This window comes from Ylistrum balloti, unplaced genomic scaffold (assembly GCF_031769215.1).
Source record: "Ylistrum balloti isolate Yb309-2 unplaced genomic scaffold, AGI_CSIRO_Ybal_v1 Utg372656, whole genome shotgun sequence".
Classification (NCBI taxonomy): domain Eukaryota; kingdom Metazoa; phylum Mollusca; class Bivalvia; order Pectinida; family Pectinidae; genus Ylistrum; species Ylistrum balloti.
The window spans coordinates 1-24,389 of NW_026783141.1; the positions used below are offsets into that span (position 1 = coordinate 1).

The following is a 24,389-nucleotide window of genomic DNA, read 5'->3' on the forward strand; positions in this document are numbered from 1 at the left end:
TCTCGGTAACTACCATATCTTTAATCAACCAATGTCTCGTTCTCGGTCTGCTAGGTAACCAAAATTTACCTACAATTAATGGCTTCAGCTTTGGGCGACTTCATTCAATAATTATTATGAACAGATGTAGTCGTTTGACACTTTCTTTTTACCGTCCAATGTCTTCTCAGGAGCGTATTGACAAAAACCGTATAATTCTAGGTTTAACTAGAGGTCAAATCTAGTCCCAGTGGAATTGGATATATTTCAATATCATTTTTTTCGCAAATTTGAAATCAATATAATGATTCTAAGTCTTTCGGTTATCAACAGAAGTGGTTTTTGGGGATAAAAATAACTCAGCGACATGAAAAAGGGGACCGCTCTTCAACTTCTATATCGACGCAAGTAAGGAATAACTATATCAAGTATAATATATAGCGATGCAAAAAGTCCAATATAACTTGTTTTCTGGGATTAAGTAACCTTCCTAAGTGTTATAAAGTGTTAAAGTCCAGTTATCATTGTTCAGTGATGTGTACACGGAAGCAATCATATAAGGTTATAATCGTCCTCGAAAAATAATTTCAACATCAAACTTTAGTTCAAACGATAAAGTGCGAAATCGTCAACTAATACGTTAGTAATATGTCAATTTAACATCAAACTTTAGTTCAAACGATAAAGTGCGAAATCGTCAACTAATACGTTAGTAATATGTCAATTTAACATCAAACTTTAGTTCAAGCAATAAAATGGTGAAATCTCCTAATACGATAGTAATATGTCAATTTAACATCAAACTTTAGTTCAAACGATAAAAGGACGAAATATTCTATTAATACGTTAGTAATATGTCAATTTAACATCAAACTTTAGTTCAAGCGATAAAATGGTGAAATCTCCTAATACGTTAGTAATATGTCAATTTTAACATCAAACTTTAGTTCAAACGATAAAAGGACGAAATATTCTATTAATACGTGAGTAATATGTCAATTTTAACATCAAACTTTAGTTCAAACGATAAAATGGTGAAATCTCCTAATACGTTAGTAATATGTCAATTTTAACATCAAACTTTAGTTCAAACGATAAAAGGAATATGTCAATTTTAACATCAAACTTTAGTTCAAACGATAAAGTGAGAAATCGTCAACTAATACGTGAGTAATATGTCAATTTTAACATCAAACTTTAGTTCAAACGATAAAGGGCGAAATCTCCTAATACGTTAGTAATATGTCAATTTAACATCAAACTTTAGTTCAAACGATAAAAGGGCGAAATCTCCTAATACGTTAGTAATATGTCAATTTAACATCAAACTTTAGTTCAAACGATAAAACATCAAACTTTAGTTCAAACGATAAAAGGGCGAAATCTCCTAATACGTTAGTAATATGTCAATTTTACATCAAACTTTAGTTCAAACGATAAAAGGGCGAAATCTCCTAATACGTTAGTAATATGTCAACTTTAACATCAAACTTAAGTTTAAGCGATAAAAGGGCGAAATCTCCTAATACGTTAGTAATATGTCAACTTTAACATCAAACTTTAGTTTAAGCGATAAAAGGGCGAAATCTCCTAATACGTTAGTAATATGTCAACTTTAACATCAAACTTAAGTTTAAGCGATAAAATGGTGAAATCTCCTAATACGTTAGTAATATGTCAACTTTAACATCAAACTTAAGTTTAAGCGATAAAAGGGCGAAATCTCCTAATACGTTAGTAATATGTCAACTTTAACATCAAACTTAAGTTTAAGCGATAAAAGGGCGAAATCAGCGAAATATTATCCTAATATGTTAGTAATATGTCAACTTTAACAACAATCTACAGAGCGAAAAAACATGAGTTGAAGGATTATATTTAATTGTCGCTAATTTGGTTGAGAGTTAGTAACACATCGCTGCTTCTTTTGCTAAGGTGTTACCTTATATAGATAACACAAATATAAGTATCATTTTATACTTTGATCAAACATTCTAAATTAAAAACCTGCTATATTGTGGCAAGGGATAGTACAATGAATAGAAAGAAGTCAAATTACATGAAGATAACAATGGTATGATGACACTGATGTATATATTTCAATTACAATGGTACAAAGCAGTAAGATATAACCAATTAAACAAAAAACATATAAAAAACAAAATATGTAAAGATAGCATAAAAAGATCGCATGACTATTATTTTCGTGTAAACGAATTATTAAATGAAGCATTTGCAGATAAATATTTACACCTGGAATTAAGTATCAACGAAACAGATTTGAGAAAAACCGCAGAAGTTGAGACCCACCAAAAACATGATGTTACAGTAATTATAGTTTTACGTAATAAACAATGCAAACAAAGACCAAAATCAATCTGAAATATTTTTTTAGAAATGAAGTCAAACAACACAAATACATTTGTAAGCTTCTGTGTGCATATTACATTCAACACGACAAACAAGTATGATAATATATGCAGGAAGGATAAAAAGCAACAAAAAACAAAACATATCAAAACAAAGTATGTTATGAAACTGATTCTAGCCGAGTCTTGCTTAGAAACATGGGAACAAAATTATGATATTTAAGCATCCAAAATAAAGTTGCATGTTAGTACTTATTACATGAATATTATTGAACAAAAATCATATTTAGGACTGGACAGTATGAATCAAACGCATAATGATGTGTTACTCGGAGATTACAATAAAACTTATATGAAATTTTAGTATGTGTTGTAACTCCGTCATATATGTTTTATTGATTCGATTCCTCCTATGAGTTTGTACATGTATTTGTTCGTTCTGGTGTCATTGTTTTCTTCCACATAAGTTCCTTAGGTCCATATAGGTTAATATGGAGTGGTTTATCATCCGAAAATAAAACATAATATTTTATCTAATATCTATTAATTGAATAAACGGGGTTTAACAATAGGAAGTATGGCTATAACTCAGAGATGCAAATGACGAAATAAGAATATTTTCAATCGTCACATCTGGCAGCAAACCTATTGTATCTGGCCCCACTTGTATAAAACATCTCAACTTGAGATTTCCTCAAGTCGAGATTTTCTTCAGCTGATATCTCCTCGAAAACGGCTTTTATAATTTTTCTCAAGGAACATGAGGAAGTCATCGGCTAGGATGTCCTGAAATTCCTTGAGGAATTTTCATACAAGATATTTTCAAGGAGATATTAGCTGAGGAAAATATGGGCTTGAGGAAATCTTAAATTGAGATATTTTATACAAGTGGGGCCAGACCCCAAATGACCCTGCTTTGAAATACACTTTACGGACCATTACACAAGATATTTGTTTTTTAATGGTGCGTAGTCTATCTTACTGGCATTTATCAAGAACATCAAGTTAAGTTAATGTATTTTAATGGCACATAGATATATAAAATACAAATATGATATGTTTAGCAAAATTACAATATATAATTACGGTCTAAATATAGATAAAGTAGCATCAATATGACAAATTCAGCATGATTTCAAAACACATGATACACAAAGAAATGAAAACAATAACAAGTATGATATATTTAGGATCCCTTCAGTACATATAGCATTAACATGTATGTAGAAACAGTAGCACAAATATGACAAATTTAGCATGATTGCAATACCTACAGTCGGGATGGCGCTGGACTACTCTGATTGACAGCACTGCAGTCCTGTGGCGTATTTTATGCTCCATCTTTTTGGCAATATTAAAATTATTATTAGATTGAGTCTATACATTGAAATTGTGAATTCTACTTTTTATAATTTGTTATTACTGTTATGACGCAGACAAGAATGAGTACAAAACATTATGGTTTATATTGATACAAACATAGTACAACGACAGTATGAAATATTGCTGTGTTATATTAATATGCGTTTTTATATGGTTAATATCAACAGCCGGAAATACATCCATTGTGTGCATGTAACTCACCAGGAATATACCCGTCTGATTATGAATACCATTTGATTTCAGAAGAAATATAACCGATTTATGTAAATTTGATATAGGATATGAAAAGCACTGCTTCAACCCCGACTCCGAATATCTCATAAAATAATAAAAAAAAACATTCTTTTGATATTATTTCCTGAAAATGGAATAAAATAGACCCTTGATTTTCATTTCTTAACACACATAAATATTTCATCAAATAGAAAATATAATAGAGCTCATTTCGTCATATACTTTACATTTGCCGTGAACGGTCTACATAATGCATAAAACATATCTTGGTGTTGTTTCTTAAACTAAGTAACCTTCAGTGTTAGAGTTAAGGATCATTAACGTTTTTACGTGAAGCGCAGCTGTGATGCTTAATATAAAGTATTGTCTTTCGTTACACTCTTCTGGCGTTTCTGATTCATCGGCAAACAAACGTCAGTTTCATTTGCTAATTCACTGGTGGTCCGGACTCTTATCCGTATTAGATTCCTATTTTCAATTCTTTCAATTCCGAACTGATCAGGAGATCTTCAATCTAAAATATAAACAAAACAAAAAAACGGAATCAACTATAGACACACCCAATGCAGTGTCAAAGTGTATCTTGATTGTTCCTAACAAGTACCTAATCACCTCCTACCGTTGACACCGTGTGATTGTGAAATAGATGCATGCAACGTGTGGGTTGTTAATCATGTGCTGATGTACAAATACGGTGAACGGAAGTTTCTAACGCATGTATATACCTCATATACAGGAAGGATTATTTTACAGAACCATAAGTGACCTTCCTGCACTTGAAATAAAAGTGACTAATCGTCCAACATGTAATAAGACAAGAGACAAAAAAAAACGACAAGTAAAAATGAGGTCAGTGCCAGTCCTATACCGTTTTATATGTTTATTTATAATGTGGATAAGAGGAGAAATGTCTAGGATCAGGTCTATGATCAACAAATCCCATTCACCTCTAACTCTATTCAGTTCATATACCTGCATCTCATGATAATGCAGGGTAAGATGTGGCATATGAATATTCATCACTGGAATCGCAGTCATATAATGGAACTGCCATTTTGCGGACGCAATCCCCTCTTTTAAGTGCAAAACTGTTATGCGAATAGTGTGTATGTGATTAACTCTTCAAAGTGAGAGTTTCACATAAACACAAATAAAATATCAATTGGTTATCATAAAAAGTCGATATTTTCCGTTTAATAACTTCTTTTTGGTATTCAATGGATAACCTTTATACTATATTCACATTACAAATTCAAAGGAATATTTGATCAAGATATAGATTGTTTTAAGCACAATAAGTGTGTAATACACTTTTTTTTAATTTATGTATTATAAGACATCATCATTTCATTTGGTTGCTATAAAATGGTTTCTTGCCTTTCATGTTCTACAGCTTCTAAACCTCTGCATACGCTGATTCATTCATGGCCTCCTCATCGGCTCTCTGGACTTCACTTGTCTTCGACTCAACTTTCTTCCTTATAGCATAATCAGCTCCCGACTGATCGCTTGTACTTGGACCGGGTTCTAGGAGGTAACTTGGACCAGCAGACTCATATAGTATGTTGGGCTTCAGACCATCTAAGTGAGTAAAAGTGTTATTAGATGAGGTATCTAATACATTGTTTATACACGTCATTCGTTGAATCTACAACATAAAACGTTGCTATTTGCGAGTAGTTCCAATCTTTTCATTGGATGATTTAATAAAAATCTTGAAACGAAAAGAAAATAGAAAAATATTATGAATTTCGTGAAAAATGCATGCATTTTGATTAAAGGTTCTGATAAAACAATAAATATAAATAAATCGCAGAAAACACAAAATTTTACAGTGAAAAATTTAACTACCATCTTCCTGTTCCATCGATGTGTCATGGTACCAACCTCGATACAATCATTTTCTGGCGTAAAGAATAAATAACATCATCAGAACAAACAGTAGAATATTTTTGTATATCAGATAATGCTGCAATTGCGCTTGACAACAGTGCTAAATAATTTCGGCTGCTTTAAAACGCTTACTTGCCTTTGTCGACAGTTTCTGTCTCTGTCCTCTGTACCTCTGCATGCACTTCAATTTGCACGGTTCCTTTCTTTGGTTTTCTGACTTCAGCATAGACCTGAGAGAATGTAGTCGTCGACTTAGGTTTTTGTACCATAGCATACACAGCTCCAGCCCGATCACTGGTACTTGGACCGGGCTCGTGGATGTAATTAGGACCAGCAGACTCATATAGTATGTTGGCCTTCAAACCATCTGAGAACGTGAAACGTGTTATTTGTGAAATGTAATGACATATTCAAGTCACTTATTGACTTTAATTCAGTAGTTTTCGTGGTGAGTTTCCGTTTTTTGACATGTTTCAGGGTTTCATTTAATCTTGAAAATAACATACTGAGAATAAAAGGAAAAGCCATTAGGAATTAGGAATTAGGAAAGCTGTGATCCAACGTATGGCCGCCGCGGTCTTAGACTGAAGGCACGCAATTGAGTACGCACTGTCTTTGGATCAATCAGAACATGATGACGCCCAGTTGTGTACCTTGCTGTTTCCGTGGCCGTCAGAAAGCGATTGCGCAAGTGCGAAAGTCGCATTGCCCTATCCTGCCGACGCGTCTTCACACGAGGGCGACCGCTTAAGGGACGGTCTGCAACCCTTCTGGTGGCATGTAGTCTGTGGATAAGACGGCAAATGTTCGATGGGTGGACTCCAAATTGATTAGCGACCTGATTTTGCGGGGTACCTTGCATAAGAAATGCAATGGGACGACTCCTGTCAACTTCGGACAGTCGTGGCACAGTGAACTGTTTATGCTTAAAAAGTGGGAAATCAAGACTGATATGTTTGAAGATTCGCACACACAGATTTTGAACCAATCATTTATACTGGGTTCGAGATATCGTGGTTTTTATCTCTTATTCTTTTGTACAAGCGGCGTGCGCAGTTTAGTTATGCATCTGTGATTTTAATAAGGTACTATAGGAATCTAACTCCTAAATAAAGTTTCAAGGGTGTACGTCAAGAATTTAATTTACAATGTTAACTTTCTGCTAATCGCGTTTCTTTTTCCTCTCAGTAAAGTTATTTCTTGACTTCTGTGAAAAAATGCAATCACGTTGCTTGAAGATTAGGTAAAATTCTAAGAAATTAAACAATGTTTACATTATCTCATTGAAGTTTCACAAGATATGTTGACATTGCCGTGCAAATATGTCAAGTTAGTTAACGTCAAAGATATATTTAGGACAATTTTTAAAAATCAACAAATCACTTACCATTGTTATCATCTAATCTGAATATAGGAAATAAAAAACATAATTTATATTTGCTGAACAATATGAACCATTAGCCAGACATAAATTATATTGCTCTTCAAAGCACAAACCAGCTCTAATCAGTAGTCAGCGTAATATAGAGAAATGTAACTGCAAATCCTTATCAAAACACATCGATTATTTCAGTCAATGTGGAATGAATTTCATGAACTTGTTTTTACTAACTTATAGATTATTTCATGAGTTTACGTTTAAATGCTTCCAATCCTTTTAACATTAGCTATGGTCATTGAGGTCCACCCGCTCTGTAAAACAGAATGAGCACGGGTGCTGAGGGGAATTGTGTCATTTTGTTCTATAAAATCAGAAAGGTAATTACGAACCGAGGTTACACGGAAGAAAACGATGAACACTGCAAACCATACAAACATTTGATTTCAATTTACTCAAAAGGCAGTGATATTAATAGCTGTTTATTTGCATCGAATTTTTATCTTAATTATGTTTGAGAACTTACCGATCCGGAGGCGGTTCTGAAATAAAACAATTATCAATTAATTACGATAAAATGAATTATTAATTCTATATTTAAATTTGATTGATATATTGCATCACGTTTATTCATAAAGCCTGCATTTCTAATATAGAATCACACTTAAGAATGTGTTCAAATAATAAAGTACATCGAAATCTTGGTCAGATGTTTTCCATTTAGACGAAACTTAATACATACTTGATTTTGGTCTTGTATGTTTCTGGTGATGTTTGAAGGCTGCTATTGCTATTACAACAATCAGTATACCTGCAGCCACTGAACCTGCAACTGCACCAAAAATAGCCCCATGGCCGCCGGATGATGCTGCTGTATCCATGAATGAACAGATGTAAGAAATGTGACTAAATTGATGATAATTGGAAATTTGTTGATATAAGGCGCAAAAATTCACTGTGAGATAGATGTAGTCGATATATTTCAAGAAATTAGGAGTGGTTTGAGTGGGTTGACATTTCTCGGCATGTGTATGAAAAGAAAAGAGATAATAGTTCTAATAAAAGAATTTTTATATCAAATCCACACAACAAAAGTATTGGAGGACTTTCAAGCCATTATTTCATATAGCTAGAAAAGAAGACATACGCAAAATATCAAAACAATATTGATATTAATATTTTTCTTTTAATGTCTCTGTTGTTTTATAAACGTCTCTGATCCTTAATGAATGGTTCCTGTACCACTCTTTCAACATTAATGAATTTAGATATTTGCTCTCTAAAACCAGAAATAAGTAGGATGTATCCATTTTATTAGTTTAATCAAACCTATTATAGATTTAGGTGATATCAGATATGTACAATATGACCTTGTGGCGCTGTGATTGACTGAAGAACCCAATTGTTTGCTATATGACGTCATAACCAAATGGCAATACATGCATTGTGACGTCATACACGAGAGAAATAGAAGTAAACTGAAAATAACACTAAAGTAGATTTCTTATTAGATAAATCAAAGACTATTTTTATGTATGTTTACAAAATTTTGAATGAAAAAGAGAAAATAATGATAAGAAATTCTGACTCGTTTGCAAAATCTAATATAAATGGAGACTCGTGTCTTGTCTTCTTTATCATAGTATTAATATATTTGCTCATGTTATGACGAAATTCAGGTAATGTTTTTTTTGTTATTTTTCAATAATTTTGAGAGGCACATGGTAACTTGATCTAGTGTGATCACAACGGTTGGGTATACAGCCAAAATTACCGACAGAGTGCAATACCACTCTAATGGGATTTTACCTGAAAGCGTCTGAAATGTACGAGTAATATTTTCGCTGGTTCCTTTATCGTTGCTTGCAAATACTGTGACGTCATACTTCGTTGACATGTCAAGGTTTCCAACAAAGAATGAAGAAACGGTGTGGTTCAGGATGACACTTGTCTCTAAAATTTGTTTGTGCTTGCGATAACTCAGTGAGAATGTTTGAACATGACCGTTATTGTTCCCGGAAATCCACGAGATGACGGCGCTGGTTTTCGAGATGTTATCAATCACCAGATGTGTTGGAGGATCCGGTTTATCTGAAAATTCAATTGTATAGATAGCCATTTACATTATGTTACTGAAATACGTTAACTTCATCGTTATATATATATTCTCTGGTCATATTTCGTAAGCAATTTGAAATTCATGTTAACCAAACTCAACGAAAGGCTTGTATTGGAATTATATATATAACTTTTTATATGAGAATGGCATTCTTTTAATCGCAACAATGTCTTTCCCAAAATATTCACCATATATATATATATATATATACATGTTTTGCAAATACCTTATATATCGTTTTCATCAAAGGAACGGGTAAAATTGATGTAATGCAATACTATTGATTATAATAATGACGTTTTTATTCAAATAAATAGGTCATTGAAACGTTTGCATCATACCAGGATGCATTATGTTCTGAATTAATATTAGACAGATAAACATATTTTCCAATGGTTCAAGTACTTGCGATTCCATCCAATATTAATGCACTTATCACTGATTTGTTTCTCTCTTATATCCCCGATTGTAGCGGATCGATCCTCCTTTTAATGTATTGGTTAGTGGTGGACTATGGCGTTCATCAACATAGAATAAACCATGGTTATTAGTTAAATATGTTATTAAACTTACCAGATATGATGATGTCGAAGTTGTAATAAAATTCGACGATATTTTTTATATACAACTGATAACGTCCTTGGTGCTTTGTTTCAATGTTACTGAAGTGTATTTGTGCCATATACCCATCGACGGAAATGTTCTTGTGATAGAATGGCAAGGTCACTGTAGCGGCTGAGACGGTGACAACAGGTAAGGTAGAGCCATACCGGATCAATGATGTGTTGACAGGCGCAGGAAAGCTGACGTAAGTTATATTGAAGTCAAGGGAGGTGTTTTTTTCAGTCAAATATCTACCTTGTGCATTGATCGCTCGCGGACTGCCTACATTTCGGAAAAATACACGAATGATTATAAACATCTGTGCTGAACAAAAGACGATATAACTATAAAAGTAGATAGGTAGAGTCAAATAATGAATAAACTGTATAACTGAGAAACATTTCACCAGGATTAAATTCACCCTCCCATCAAAATATCGATCTGCGACCTGTGTTAACTCCAATCTAAAAGCTAAATGATATGTATTTTAGCGTTGGTTTCCAATTTCAGTCATTTAGCCACTCAATTCTCCGCCAGGTTATAAACCCGTCTGTTATGAAAATGAAATATGTTAATGGAGTTTCTACGCTAATTAGGCGGTAAATTTGTGATAAATCTACCTCTTTATATCTAAATATAAACATTCATATAAACGCGTTCTGGCAACCTGAAAAACGGATTGTACGTTGATGAGAGAGTAAGCTAATACTTGGAAAAATAGTTTGAGTTATGCATCTTAAACATCCTAATGATTTTTAACTTTGTTACCTTCCACAAATATGATTCCCTGTTTTGTCTGTACAATCTGACCATTACTCCCTTTGATTCCGTTCTCCACTTCACAGATGTATGTCCCCATGTCCTGATAGCTCACTCTTGGTAAAGTCAGTGTACTTACTGACTCTGAATTGATCACGTGGTCATCTAAATCTCTGACGACTGTAGATCCAATCTTGTGTATCCACCTGAACTTGTACACGGAAGGAACGCCCCTAGCAGTACAATTCAGACTGGCGTTCGTAGTATTTTCTGTCATGTTTGTAAATGCCAAGTCAACTTCGGGTGCATCTAAAAACATGCAGAAAAAAAACATACAGACTTGTTTGATACTTTGGAAAGAATTAATAGATAAAAAAATCTCCTTTACATTAAATATTAAATGGTTAAATCAAATGTAATAAATAGCAAAACATTATATTTTTCAGGAAATCGCATTGAATATGCTATTAAATGTTTTTAAGTACAACAATATATAAGGGGGATTTGGTCAATTGTATCCCACAGTGTTACAATGAGTATCACATACGTTCCGTTTCATAACGAACAAATACATTTTCTTAAATGCGACAATCATGTTGACTTTAAAAAGCCTCATAATGGCATTCAACCTATATATCATTGGTGTCAAATTTCTGGTGGGTATATATGATCGACATGGTCAATAATTTTCTTGTTATTTAATGCCAACACACCATCAATATATCATTCAGTGAAAGGCACGGGCTTTCTGACATTAATAAATTCAGCATTTTATGTAAAGAAAATGCCAGTAATGCAACGAACGCTTTCAATTCAAACATGTAAGACAATTGTGTGCGTATCGTACATAATTTATTCAGAAATACATTCCGGTGTAGATCACAATCATATAACAGTACTAAGAATGGGTGAACGTTTGTTTTCTATATGAAATTTGGTGTATTGCTTGTGAATTGATGTAAATACACATTGTGCTTTTTCATATGGGTTTCTTAAATACAATGATAACATTCTAAACATGGAATTGAGTAATATTATTAATTGAACTCATAATAGATACGTAGTAAGACAAGTAAGTGTAACATCTGTCGCAAAAACGGGTATATATTCTAAATAAAGAGTCAATTTTAAGATCAATTCTAACTCATCTTAAATGTAACCAGATTGTTTCAATATTAACGCGATGTACATATCTAGCGCGGATAACGCCTGTGTATGACGTCACTAACCTATATACGCAATGAACCTGATTGCAGGGACAATGTCATGACCTCTCTACCAGTTAATTTAAGAATGAATATCCACGATATATCACACACAATTAAAAACACCCATTAAAGATCCCCCGACTAATTGAATAAACGTTATATCTATAATATTCAATTTCGCTTTAGGTTACAAAGTTAACTGGTAATTGTATAATGCACGACCTTCTTACGTCATGTTTGAAAAGTATTACGCTGTATGTGAATGAAAAATTAATATCCTATCGAATAGACCAATAGGCGAGATATTCCCATATATATATTCAGTTTTACTTCATTTTGTGTTTGGTTCATATATGAATTAATTGCTTTTCTTTGCTGCGATAAATAATACATCCAAACTAGTATAACATTATAAATACCTTGTGCTATCGCTTTGTCTTTCTATATTTATATATCAAAAACTGCAGATGGCGCTGAAGGCTCTAAGGAAAACGTATTTTCGCAATATAAAGTAACAAAAAAATCATAAAACAGGACATAAATAAGCATAATGGGTAATGGTAGAACAAACATATTTCCACCGTTCTGTGAAGCGTGATGGAATATAATTCTGACTCGATACTTACGTTAACAAGAGGCCCATAGTCCTAAACGGTCACCTGACTTGTTTTTTGTAACAAAAGACAAGCCCAAACATAACAAATCTGCCTTATCCAATATCTAGCATACAGATTAAGGCCAATAGAGCAATGTTTGTAGTACGTGTGATAATTTAAAGACACTGCAGAAATTTGAACAAATCCAACTCCTAGGACCTCGCACTGACGTTTTCAAAACTTTAAACTACTCGACAACTAAATTCCAACTTGTTTTGTCATTTCAACTGCAAATGAATACGAATACTCACATATATCATTGTAGGAGGATAAATTTTACATCTTCGAGAAGTGGAGAAACATGAAGTATTGTGGTAATGAAAACTTAAGTCTAGCCATTTATCCCCTTGACTAGCTTGCTGGTGGTCCCAAGTTTCGTCTCTTGGTTATTGTGGAAAATCATTTTCCGGTTTTAAGGTATTTTATCCTTGTCACCATGAAAGCTATCATTCATTTAAACAATCTTAGTTACCCTTTATCCCATCATGCTATTTGTCGAATATTACTGCTTCTGGCCAAATATCATTACACTGGGTCTCATCGTTTGAAGATTTTAAGAAATTTGCCACCTGTCACCTTGAAAGTAGTTCGAGGTCTTTTATTTGTACAAACTTTGTCGCCTTTCATGCAAGCTTGATACAGGCCCAATATAAGACCTCCGGCCCTTTCAGTAATTGAGAGGAAGTTGTTTGAAGATTTTAATATATTTTAGCCATGTGACCTTGAAATTTAATGGATAAAAGGCGATCGCGATAGGTCACTTCAGACTTTGTCTGAAATACAGAACTCTTTTTGTTTACTTACATTGTACGATGATCCGGAAAGATTTCGTTCGTGTTTGTGAGGTAATGCCGTTTTCAGCAAGGCATACATAGATACCGGCGTCCCCTTTCTCTATCCTGGAGAAAAAAAGGACCCCTGTTGACGGTAACGTAGTAAAATCCTGAACCCAGGACACGTTTGGAGAAGGATTACCGTGAGCTGAACACGTCCTGTTAAAACTCTCACCTTCACTGAGGATGACTTTAGAGGTATTTAGGTTGATGACAGGAGCATCTGTAACATATCAATGTATCTTATGTGTATTGTGTTAAATGCAATAATGTCAGAAATTAATTGAAATCATACAGCTGTATTTTTAATGTCGGAATACCTAGGATACGACGGAAGAAAATATAACTTTGTTGTTAAACTCATGAACATAATAGATAACGATAAGCACTTACCCGATACAATTGAACAAATCAACATTTTCAATATGACTTAATTATTAAACTAAATCAAGCGTATTTTAAAATTCTGAGTCATGCCAATAAGCAACGAACTGAAACATGACAAAGGGATACCTCAATTCCCATTACTTTTGTGGCTTCATCGACAGGAAACCCGTCATTGGTAAATAATTACATTTAACATGATTCCCAAAAACATTGTAACGAGAGGAGATAAACATTATCACAAGTCTTAAACAGTTATTCTACCACTAATTCGGTATTATTCAACTCAAAGGGCATCAATTAATCATCAAATGTTGTATAACCTAACATTTTATAACGCTCGTGGGAAAACAAATTAACATGCTCTTATTGACTGACAAACCACACAAACTCATGGGTAATACATCTAGTAATTCTTTCGTTAGGCTCGTTTCTTTTCGATTTTTGTTCTGTTTCTGTTATATTTTGTTATTTCTACCTCTATTTCACTAATCTACAATGTCAGATGACTTTAATATATACAAAACAGCCCCATGTATGTATGATTTATCATCATATTGATGAATCACATCTTTCAACAATAGTGCAAATGTATATTGAAACGACCGAAATAAAAAGAAGACTCAGAAGACGACAGAAACGCTAAATTCATATTGAAGGTATACAGCAACGGAACCAACAAGTAAACTCAAGAGAATAAAAAATGTTAAGCTTCATATTACATCAGACACAGGTTTAGTGCTTTTCCATCGCTATATTCGATTATTTGAGAATTAACTTCGAGGTACTATTTTCTCTTGCCTTATAACATATGTTCTTGAACGTCAGACATAAACAGTACGAACATAATTACCGAACATCATTTAAATGTATCTTAATTCTTTCACAGCACTGACACGATATAAATTATTCTGTTCAATGTCGAATCCAGTCAGAAGACAAGTAATACAATTACGTCGACATCACGGAAAACACTTGCAATCTATATCTTTGTGGTGCCGTAAACGAATCATGGATAATGGCACCACCACAAGTGCCACTTGTACTAGCCGAATTGCCATTGTTTCATCCCATTTGATTTTAAATTAAGATTCTGTTTACATGTGTGCATTTTTAAGATTGATTTCTACAAGATGCTTATAAATTGTATATAGCTTGATAAAGTCGGCCCTTCTCTAATGAATTCTGTATTATGCCTTGATATCATCGGTACTTAAAGCCGTAGAAAAGTCATAAATATATCGACCGAAAGAAGTGTTATCATATCATTTGTGTTCAAGGTTCCATTTTTATAATTTTCACCTCTGGTCGACATTATATAGCCATGTCGATATTTTTTTCTGAGACGTGTTTTGTAATTGACAAAGTCACGGACTGATAATGTATTTTGCAGTATACATTTTGCTCATCGGTGCACGGAGCGCCTTCTCAACTATTGTGCCTTAATTGCATTATTTTTATTCCGTAATATAAAATATTTACATCTTATATTTCAAATACACACATGTTGTACAAGTGTGCGAACTCATGAGATTGATTGTGTTGTTTTGTAAAGGCAACGAAATGACACTACCCACAGAGTATATTATATCGTAACAACCACAATGACAAATGTTTTAGGAATAAATTATATGGAATTAGCATTAAGAAATTATATATGTTGTTTAACTGGTGTGTAAACTGTATTTTTAACAGAAATTGTAAATAACGTGCGCTAATGTGGATAATGAAGGTAAATTGAAATTTCCGATTGAAGAAGTAATGTCACAAATATCCATAGATAGGAAAGGAAAATATAATAACTGTAGTTAAAATTGGTTTCAATTGTAACAGATAAATGAGGGAAAGCGATATCGTCATATTTATCACGCATTTCTTTATGGTGCAATAAGACTGATCATGGCTACTGTTAGCTGAAATCTAAAGTGCAAAATCTAGGTTTTGTGCCCCTAATATTCCAAGTCAAGCCACTTCGAGTATGGTCGGTAGAAGAGTAGTGAAACTGATACTTACATAGCACGTTAAATACGACAGTCTTTGTCCCAATTGTTGTTTTAGAATATGTAGCGGTACAAACGCACTGCTGTCCATGGTAGGTTTCATCCACTGTAAATGTCAGTCTTGACGCTGATAAATTGCTGGTGGTCAAATTCACACCGATCCTTGGTGACTCTTTACACCGCCAGGTCAGTGTGGCCAGAGGGTTACCTCCCTTCAACTGACATTCAAGGCGTTGTGTCGTTCCATTGGTAACTGTTTCCGTACCAGATGGAAGCAAATAGATGTTTGTTGCTAGTGGTGGATCTGCAAAAGTATTGCGTGTTGAATAGTAATGTAAATAATGAAAAAAAAACTTGGTAACATCCATTCCTAATAATATATCTACATGGGCGGGCGTAACGTTCTTGTATCCAGTTGCAGTTTGTGGTAATATTTTTTTTAAAAGCTAAAATGTCATAAAACTAGGGCGAAATATGAACAAAATAAAGAATTTCACTGAGAATCCTGAAAAGGTACAAAGAGAATAGGACCATGTGATGATTATTTTAGAGAAAGGAGAGAATAGTACTATTTTGTCGTCGATATACTTCATATGTATTACATATTTACTTTGTGATCGATTTCAATCGATAATTTTTAAATGTCTTGTAATGCATATCCTTTGGTTTTGTTAATTATATATGCAATACAAGCAACTGAATCTTTATTTTATAACCCAGAGAATATGGGGACGGAATTGAGTCTGTTTATGATTTGCTCTTCCTTTTATAACGCTTGATTAGAACATTAAACTCGTTGTCACTAATGATGTTTATCTTAGAAATATCAAACGTTATATACGTATGTTATTTATGATGTTTTTCACCAGTGTGCGACATGTTAACATATAATTTCCTTATTGATCAACATTGGTACATAAAACAATAATAGAATGTGGTATATGTTTTAAAAAACGTTGCATTCTCTTAACATATATATATATGATTACTTTTATCCATGTAAAAAAGGCAAAGCAGAAACATGATTTCAATATTTCAACTAATTCAGAGAAAGAATACAAATAAGTTATTTATAGATAAGAAAAGACAGAGGAAAGGTCAGAAAAAGAAAAAAAAGTGCCTAGGAAATAACAAAGGTTCATTATTCACATGATTATATCATGATAAAAAATCTGTCAAAAATACATGAAAGTATGGGAATTAATCAACAATGTGGTCAGCAGAAAAACAACCCAGTAAATGGTCATTCATGATTGACCGGCTACGTAGGGGTAAGGTATAGATAGAAAAATATATCATGTCACTCTCCATTGAAAATGCAATCATTGTAATTCCAGAGACACTTGGAAAAATAATGATTTCGTCATTACTACCTGTAGCCAGGGAAGGCCGATATATAAACTATATTATATAATGGTTTCAATTATGAAATGCTCAGTAAGAATGTTGAGCCTAGGATCGCTTGTTAGTGAGAGCTTTGTGGACTATATCAGACGAAGAAGACAGCTGAAAAAGCATCGGCGACCTTTTATGAAAAATTAAGAAATTTTAATTTATTTCACCAAATATTGAGTGCGGGCGGAGGCCGAGGTTAGTTTTTCATACTGTATTCATAGGTAGTAAATTTAGAAGCATACAGTACATATGGTCTATCTGTTTAAAACTAATTAATATGCAGTTCATACTTTTTGTATCACATGCCATTCTAGTCAGGCTGTAAAATATTCGGTACTTACAAATTACATTAAACTCAACAGTTTTTCTACCAATCTCTCTGCCAGGATTGGTCTGTTGTGTGGCAATACATGCACATATATGTCCGTTGTAGGTTTTATCCACTGTAACTGTCAAGGTAGATCGAGCAGTGTCAGTAGATGTCAGATTCTTCCCGGTACGTAATGCTCCTTTACACCGCCAGGTCAGTGTGGCGATGGGATTGCCTCCCCTTACATGGCAATCTAGTGTCACTGAGTCACCGGCACCAATGTCCTTGTTACCAGATGGTGACATCATCAATTTGTATGTAGGAGCATCTGAAAAATAATTCATTGTTGTATCAATATTTAATTGCATGTATTTACATATTACGCACGATATACCTATATACTACATAGTTTACTTTTCAGTTTGTTTTCAAGAACTCAATGAACAATATAACCTGTATCATTGACATGAATATAAAAGCATTCCTACTGAAAAAACGTGTAATTGTATCACCTGTTTTCAAGGTACCAACGCAATTTGGTAATCATTTACACTGCTGGTAAAAGTAATGTAGATAGGTCGAGGTTTTCTGAGATTGTTTTCAAAAATATGTTATGAATAGATTATGTCGATGGACAGATAGAAATAATTCAGGACGTATTCAACTGTCATGTCTCTGTTAAAGAGTACAAGCAACGAGAAAATAGCACTACTACATAATCATAAGACAAACTCAAATTCAATAAACATAGGGTAAAATATGTATAATAATTATAGTTAATATCGGTTTCAACTGTAAACGAAAAATGCCAGTAAATATTCTCCGACCTGGATCACCTGTTGTAAAGAGCTTTACGTGAACTACACAGGTTGAAGAAGACGGATAAACAAGACACCGACCCGTGGTGACCCTTTACACCACCAGGTCATTGTGGCCAGAGGGTTACCTCCCTCCATCTGACAATCAAGGCTTTGTGTCGTTCCACTGATAACTGTTTTTGTACCAGATGGAAACAAACGGATGTTTTCTGCTGGTGGCGGATTTGCAAAACATATTGTGTTTTTAATAGTAAGCGCTTCAAAGTGATATCATTACGTCGTTTCTAGTACTGTTGAGTGTCAAAAAGTACGTATAGTTTTTTCCTGTTTGCAAGACTTCAATCTTTGACAAAATTCTTAATTTGTTTAGTTAATTATCAGTTAATTATTAAAGAGCTTTACGTGGACTATACAGGTTGATTAAGACAGATAAACAAGGCCATCAGCCTTACATGTACCTCTTCGTGGTGCATGGATAGTGAAAGTTGAAATAAACATTGCCATATCTTGCTTTCCTGGTAGCACAATATGAACAAATGAAAGATTTCCTCGGATACCACTGAAAAGGATACAAGGAAAATAAGACCAAGTGATACGAGGTTGACCAGTCTTCTGCTTCGTCAACGACACCCGCCCTGTGAATCTTGGTCACTTCAGTAAGTAATGTCTGGTTCTCAAATAAGGCATATATCAAAGAAACCAACAGTTAAACTAACGAGCAACCAATGCGTCAAGATTCATATCGCTTCAAATAATAAGCATGTTTCGCAATGAGATAACCACGACAGCCTTGAAATCAATCTGCATATTTTGAAACCTTGTGATACCAATTTTCCGCAAGTTGACAGTTTCGTACACGAAAATTGTAATAATAGGAACAGGTTCTTGAAGATCAAATCAACTGTGACATGAAAACACCAATAAAATTGGAGATGCAGGAATGTTAATATCCAGAAATGGAAAATTGACAACACAAGAAATTGATTTTCGCATCATTTTATAACGCTTGATTAGAACATTAAACTCGTTGTCACTAATGCTGTTTATCTTAGAAATATCAAACGTTATATACGTATGCTATTTATGATGTTTTTCACCAGTGTGCGACATGTTAACCTATAATTTCTTATAGATCAACATTGGTACATTAATAGAATGAGGTATATGTTTAAAATTTGCATTCTCTCATCATATATATATCATGTGTTTTCCAGTGTTTTAACTTTATCTATATTTATTAGGCATGGATAATTCACCACATTTTCAATATATATATATATATATATATCATGGAAAATGTTATAGTTACAGTGGAAAATCTAATCTTTGTAAAGGTATGGGTTTGCGTCCTTTTCGTCATGGATCCAAGTTAAGTGTCGAGTCGAGTGTGGTAAGAAGTAAAACAATGAAGCTGGTACTTACATATCACATCAAACACTACAGTCTTTTCCCCGATCGTTGTTGTAGAATTTGTAGCGGTACATACACATTCTTTTCCATTGTAGGTTTGATCCACTGGAACGATTAGCCTAGACGCTGACAAACTGTCCTTGCTCAGATTCACTCCGACCACTTCCGACCCTTTACACCGCCAGGTCAGTGTAACAAGTGGGTTACCTCCTTTCACCTGACATTCAAGGGCTTGTGACGTTCCACTGATAACTGTTATCGTACCAGATGGAGACATCCAAATGGACCGTTCTGCTAGTGGATCTGCAAAGTAATGTGTTTTAGTTTCAGAGTTATACTATTATATCTTGCTTGCTCTCTATATTATCAAATATTGTCAACTATGTTAAATGAAACTAAAATTTCTAACGAATAAGATGTAGGACACTTGTCAGTTTCAAAACCAAATAGCACAAACGGAATGACGGGGCTAAATATCCATACTCAATAATGGGTGTGTGATCAAGCATATGTTTACCGCTATCTCTAAATAATAATTTACCCGAGTAATTGGCGATTCACCTCGTGTTATTTTTTATTATCAGCAATAAGTATCATTATTTTATTTTTGTTTAATTCTTTTACAACGGGAGGAAATTGTGTAACTATTTGATCTGATTATCACAAAACCTATCATACAAACTTGCAGTTCCTTGACGCAAGACACTTTCGAGATGACACAAACAGCCCAGTTCATAATCGAACAGGTAATATTATTAATTTCCTTCACAGTATTCCACACTTCAATATTTACAGGGCACGTATTTTATTATTCCAGGAGATAAGGCGCCCAATAAACTGACCAATTTCTATAGACATTATTACATATCAAGCATAAAAAAGAAATAGATTGCTCGATAACCAAGTAGTTCGTATGCACATACCGGTATATGATTAAAAATATTTCATATTCACCAGATAACAGTTTCGAGAATTTATACAATATGATTTCCGGCAATGAAATTGAACTCGCTAATGTCGTATGAGTGAACTTTCTATATCTAATCACAAAGCACCTTAAAGTTTTTGAAGATGACACTATGTTATTGATACATTGATAGCTGATGGCCTTCAATAGAAATATTTCGTTACGAAAATTATAAATCATATACATTGATGTATACACACGTACATTTTCTCTAATTCTCTATTTCTCTATTTCTATAAAGATAACAAATGGACCTATGGGTTAAATCCCTCTTTGCTCCAACCTGTGCATTAAAATAAACTCATCAGAATCTTTTACTTTTTTCTACATTTTGACCTCATCATTAGCAGTTAATCTTTGAACTGAATGATGAAACATCACATAATTAGAATTAAATATAGTTTAAACTTACTCTTTGAAAAGGATGAACTTTGGTGGGAAACCCGATTGAATCACTGTCACAAAACACCACCAAAACACATGCTTTTTGCATTTTACCGTATCAATGGTACTTCATCATCTAGTCGTTTCATTCGGTTTAGAGAGAATTCGGTATCCAAAAGTCAAAGAGTTGAAGAATCCCGACCCGGATATGATCGATCCGATTTTGTTTATGTACAGAATATTAACAGTGCCCATTTCTAACTCAATACAAAAAAATGTTATGCAGTAAAAATATAACGATGAATAAAACCGATACTTTTCTGCAATTCTTGACTTCACAACAGAAAAAGAAGAAACAAAAACTTCGTATTGCTCTGTTAATATTTGGTTAGATCATCAGCATAACGCAATCAATTGTATAAACAACACTCCATTCCGATTTTCCGTATTTGTACGTGTTATGAACAATTCACGTCTTTCTAGCAGCTCTACATTAATACAATTTTTACTTTTGCTAGCCCCTCACTCTGATCAATGACACGCTTGATTTATTCTATATGGTTTCATAGTATCAGTTGTGATAATGTTGTACATTGTTAACTAAACTCAACCCGATCAGGGTAGGTATCTGTACAAGTCTGGGTACGTGTGCGGCCGAGGCACAGAGCTCACGACTTGTCGGACACCTGGTCTTGATCGGTCAAACTTCAGATTATTTTAATCATTTCCGACATAAAAGCGGTTCAGTATTTGGAAAGGAAAGGGATCGGTATTGTAAAGATTTTAATTACAATAATAAAAAGGATATAATTGCGCACATCGACATTCATTTCGTTTTCAAGGGATAATCGCTTCAGTTTACAACTCGAACGAGTGATTCATAAAACAATATATAAACATACATTAGTATGTGTTAGTCAGCCGAAATAACCTTGTGACCACTTGTTAGACACTTTTATATAATTTATCACACTGTAAAACAAACAAAATGTAAATTCATAAACGTCTTATACATATCTGCATCATTGCTGCTATCAAACGTAACTAATACGAGTGACGGTGCAATCTACAAAACGACGTTTATGATTTTATCACTGTTTATAGTAAAAATACCTTCACATTCTTAGACTATTATCATTAAGATAAAATGATGGATAACCTAACAGTAATCATTGTCAGTTGACCTCCTAATCACAATTATAAAATGGTATCAATATATTTAGTGTCAGTATACCGCATCATCAGTATATAATGAGTGTCAGCATACCTCATCATCAGTATATAATGAGTGTCAGTATATATATAATGATATGTCAGTATACCTCATCAGTATAAAATCAGTCAATATATAAGTGTCAGAGTGTCAGTATACCTCATCCAGTATACATCGTCATCATCAGTGTCAGTATATAATGTCAGTATACCTCGTCATCAGTATAGTGTCAGTATACCTCGTCATCAGTATATAACGAGTGTCAGTATATATTATCTTGTCATCAGTATATAATGAGTGTCAGTATACCTTGTCATCAGTATATAATGAGTGTCAGTATACTTGTCATCATTATCAGTCATCAGTATATAATGAGTGTCAGTATACTTATCATCAATATATAATGAGTGTCAGTCATCAGTATATAATGAGTGTCAGTATACCTCATCATCAGTATAATATGTTTTCTGTATGAATCTTGAATTTTGAATTAGACTGTATTGAACATTAATTTTCATCGGATTATTTAAGGCTATGTAGTAAAAGACTGATCAAAATAGAATTGAACTTGCTTCATCACCACTAAACAGTATACATAAAACTGAATTAATATTCTGTTGATTTTAAAGAATCACTCACCCAAGCAGAGGCAGGCAAGTATCACTGAAAACAGCACAACCACCTCCATCTTGTTTAAAACATAATTCTTGCTCATACATGTGTAATTGAATTTGCTATATCCGTGATATGATTTTACTTTATATACTTTATTTGACTGTATATGTGGTGATGAACACTTCTTCCTGTCAAGCATTAGTCAGGGGTTAGAATTACTTGGACACTTGTGTACCGGATGTCCTCTTTTGGTCGACCGTTTAAAGGAGTGCCAGTTTGGGCCTTCTGGTGGCCATCACGAATACTTTTTATGTTTTGTCTATTAAAAACTTGAGGTCAGGCGGTAATGACATGACATTAATCTAAGGTCAGCTCAAGGCTTTTCAGTTGTTATAGTGGGGACGAGTGGGGGATCAAATTCATAACTATTGCAATAATTATCAAACTAATTTTTTTTTAGTTTTTTCCTCTTAAATGTCATTTGATGATACATTTCAAAACTTTCATTAGAATGACCAAAAAATATGCCTTTGTTGAAAAGTAGGTCACGGTAATTAAGTGCCCTAATTACTAATTAAGTCACACTTGAGCACCGTTTTTTGTCTTAATGCATCTATAAACAATACGTTTATCACGTGCAGTGTATTTATTTGAAATATTTTTGCAAATATGGATGATATTAAAATGGAAAAAAATCGATTTAGCACCAGGTTTCACATGATCATAAATGACCTTTGTCTATTACTTACGGGATTGTATTTTGGTTAACTGCTTTAGTAAGAGGAATGGTGGTGTTTGGATACTCATTTAGGAGTCACTGTCGCTGTCACAGTCTGACCAGTTCTCCGCCGTCATTGCGTCATCAACACAACTAAGGAAACTTGAGGAAGCAGTTGTTTGTGCAGTATCAGACTGGTGTCAGTCATACGAAAGATACCATAGGACAGATGCAATGTGAGCACAGCAGCCGACTACTCTGGCACCAACCTTACATTGACAATACCAGCCTGATATTGGGGTCAGTCCATTAGAATATTCAATCCAAAGATTGTACACCTTCGAAGCAACATGTTGTGAACGAACCTGAACTTTGATCAAGTCAGGTTTCTCCCTGCATAGCATAAGTTCATACTGACCATCTTCAGCTAAGTGCTCTTTGATGTAGGATTTTGCCTGTTTCAGCTGATATACCCCCATGGTAAGATCTCTCAACTCTGGTTCTGATAACACAAATAGACCGCTTCCTTGCTAACCCTTCTGCCTCAATAAGAGTTTGAAGTTTGTTAGGTGTTTTGGACAATGCCATCATTCTCTCGGCAATTACAATGTCATTGGCAAAATTCGAAGCAAGTGGAGGGCGAAAGACATTGCGAATTGCAAAAATAATAAAAAAAATAATAAAAACTAAACAAAATACTATAAAACTATTAAATATATGTCACACTTGTGTGAATGAAATTATATTTAACGGTTTAGTGA

General features: G+C 33.8%; 1 protein-coding gene across 1 annotated transcript; it reads right to left on the reverse strand.

Moving 5' to 3' along the window:
- Window positions 1–3,205: 3,205 nt before the first annotated feature.
- LOC132564725 (synaptogenesis protein syg-2-like) lies at window positions 3,206–24,107 on the reverse strand. Its single transcript, XM_060229355.1, has 14 exons — window positions 23,903–24,107; window positions 19,744–20,034; window positions 17,535–17,831; window positions 15,812–16,102; window positions 13,386–13,637; window positions 10,727–11,026; window positions 9,929–10,240; window positions 9,046–9,327; window positions 7,979–8,107; window positions 7,763–7,778; window positions 7,246–7,262; window positions 5,995–6,225; window positions 5,343–5,546; window positions 3,206–4,479 (listed from the first exon to the last, which is right to left on the reverse strand). Exons 1-13 carry the CDS (start codon window positions 24,105–24,107, stop codon window positions 5,362–5,364), a joined length of 2,808 nt encoding a protein of 935 aa, XP_060085338.1. The 3' UTR covers window positions 3,206–4,479; window positions 5,343–5,361.
- Between the last annotated feature and the right edge of the window lie 282 nt (window positions 24,108–24,389).

Coding starts and splice junctions, on each gene's coding strand:
- LOC132564725 (XM_060229355.1), bottom strand. CDS start 24,107: ATGGGGGTATATCAGCTGAAACAGGCAAAATCCTACATCAAAGAGCAC. Junction 13,638..15,811: donor TGTCGTATTTAACGTGCTAT/GTAAGTATCAGT, acceptor GATATGTTACAG/ATGCTCCTGTCATCAACCTA. Junction 11,027..13,385: donor TTTCCGGATCATCGTACAAT/GTAAGTAAACAA, acceptor GCATGTTTTTAG/ATGCACCCGAAGTTGACTTG.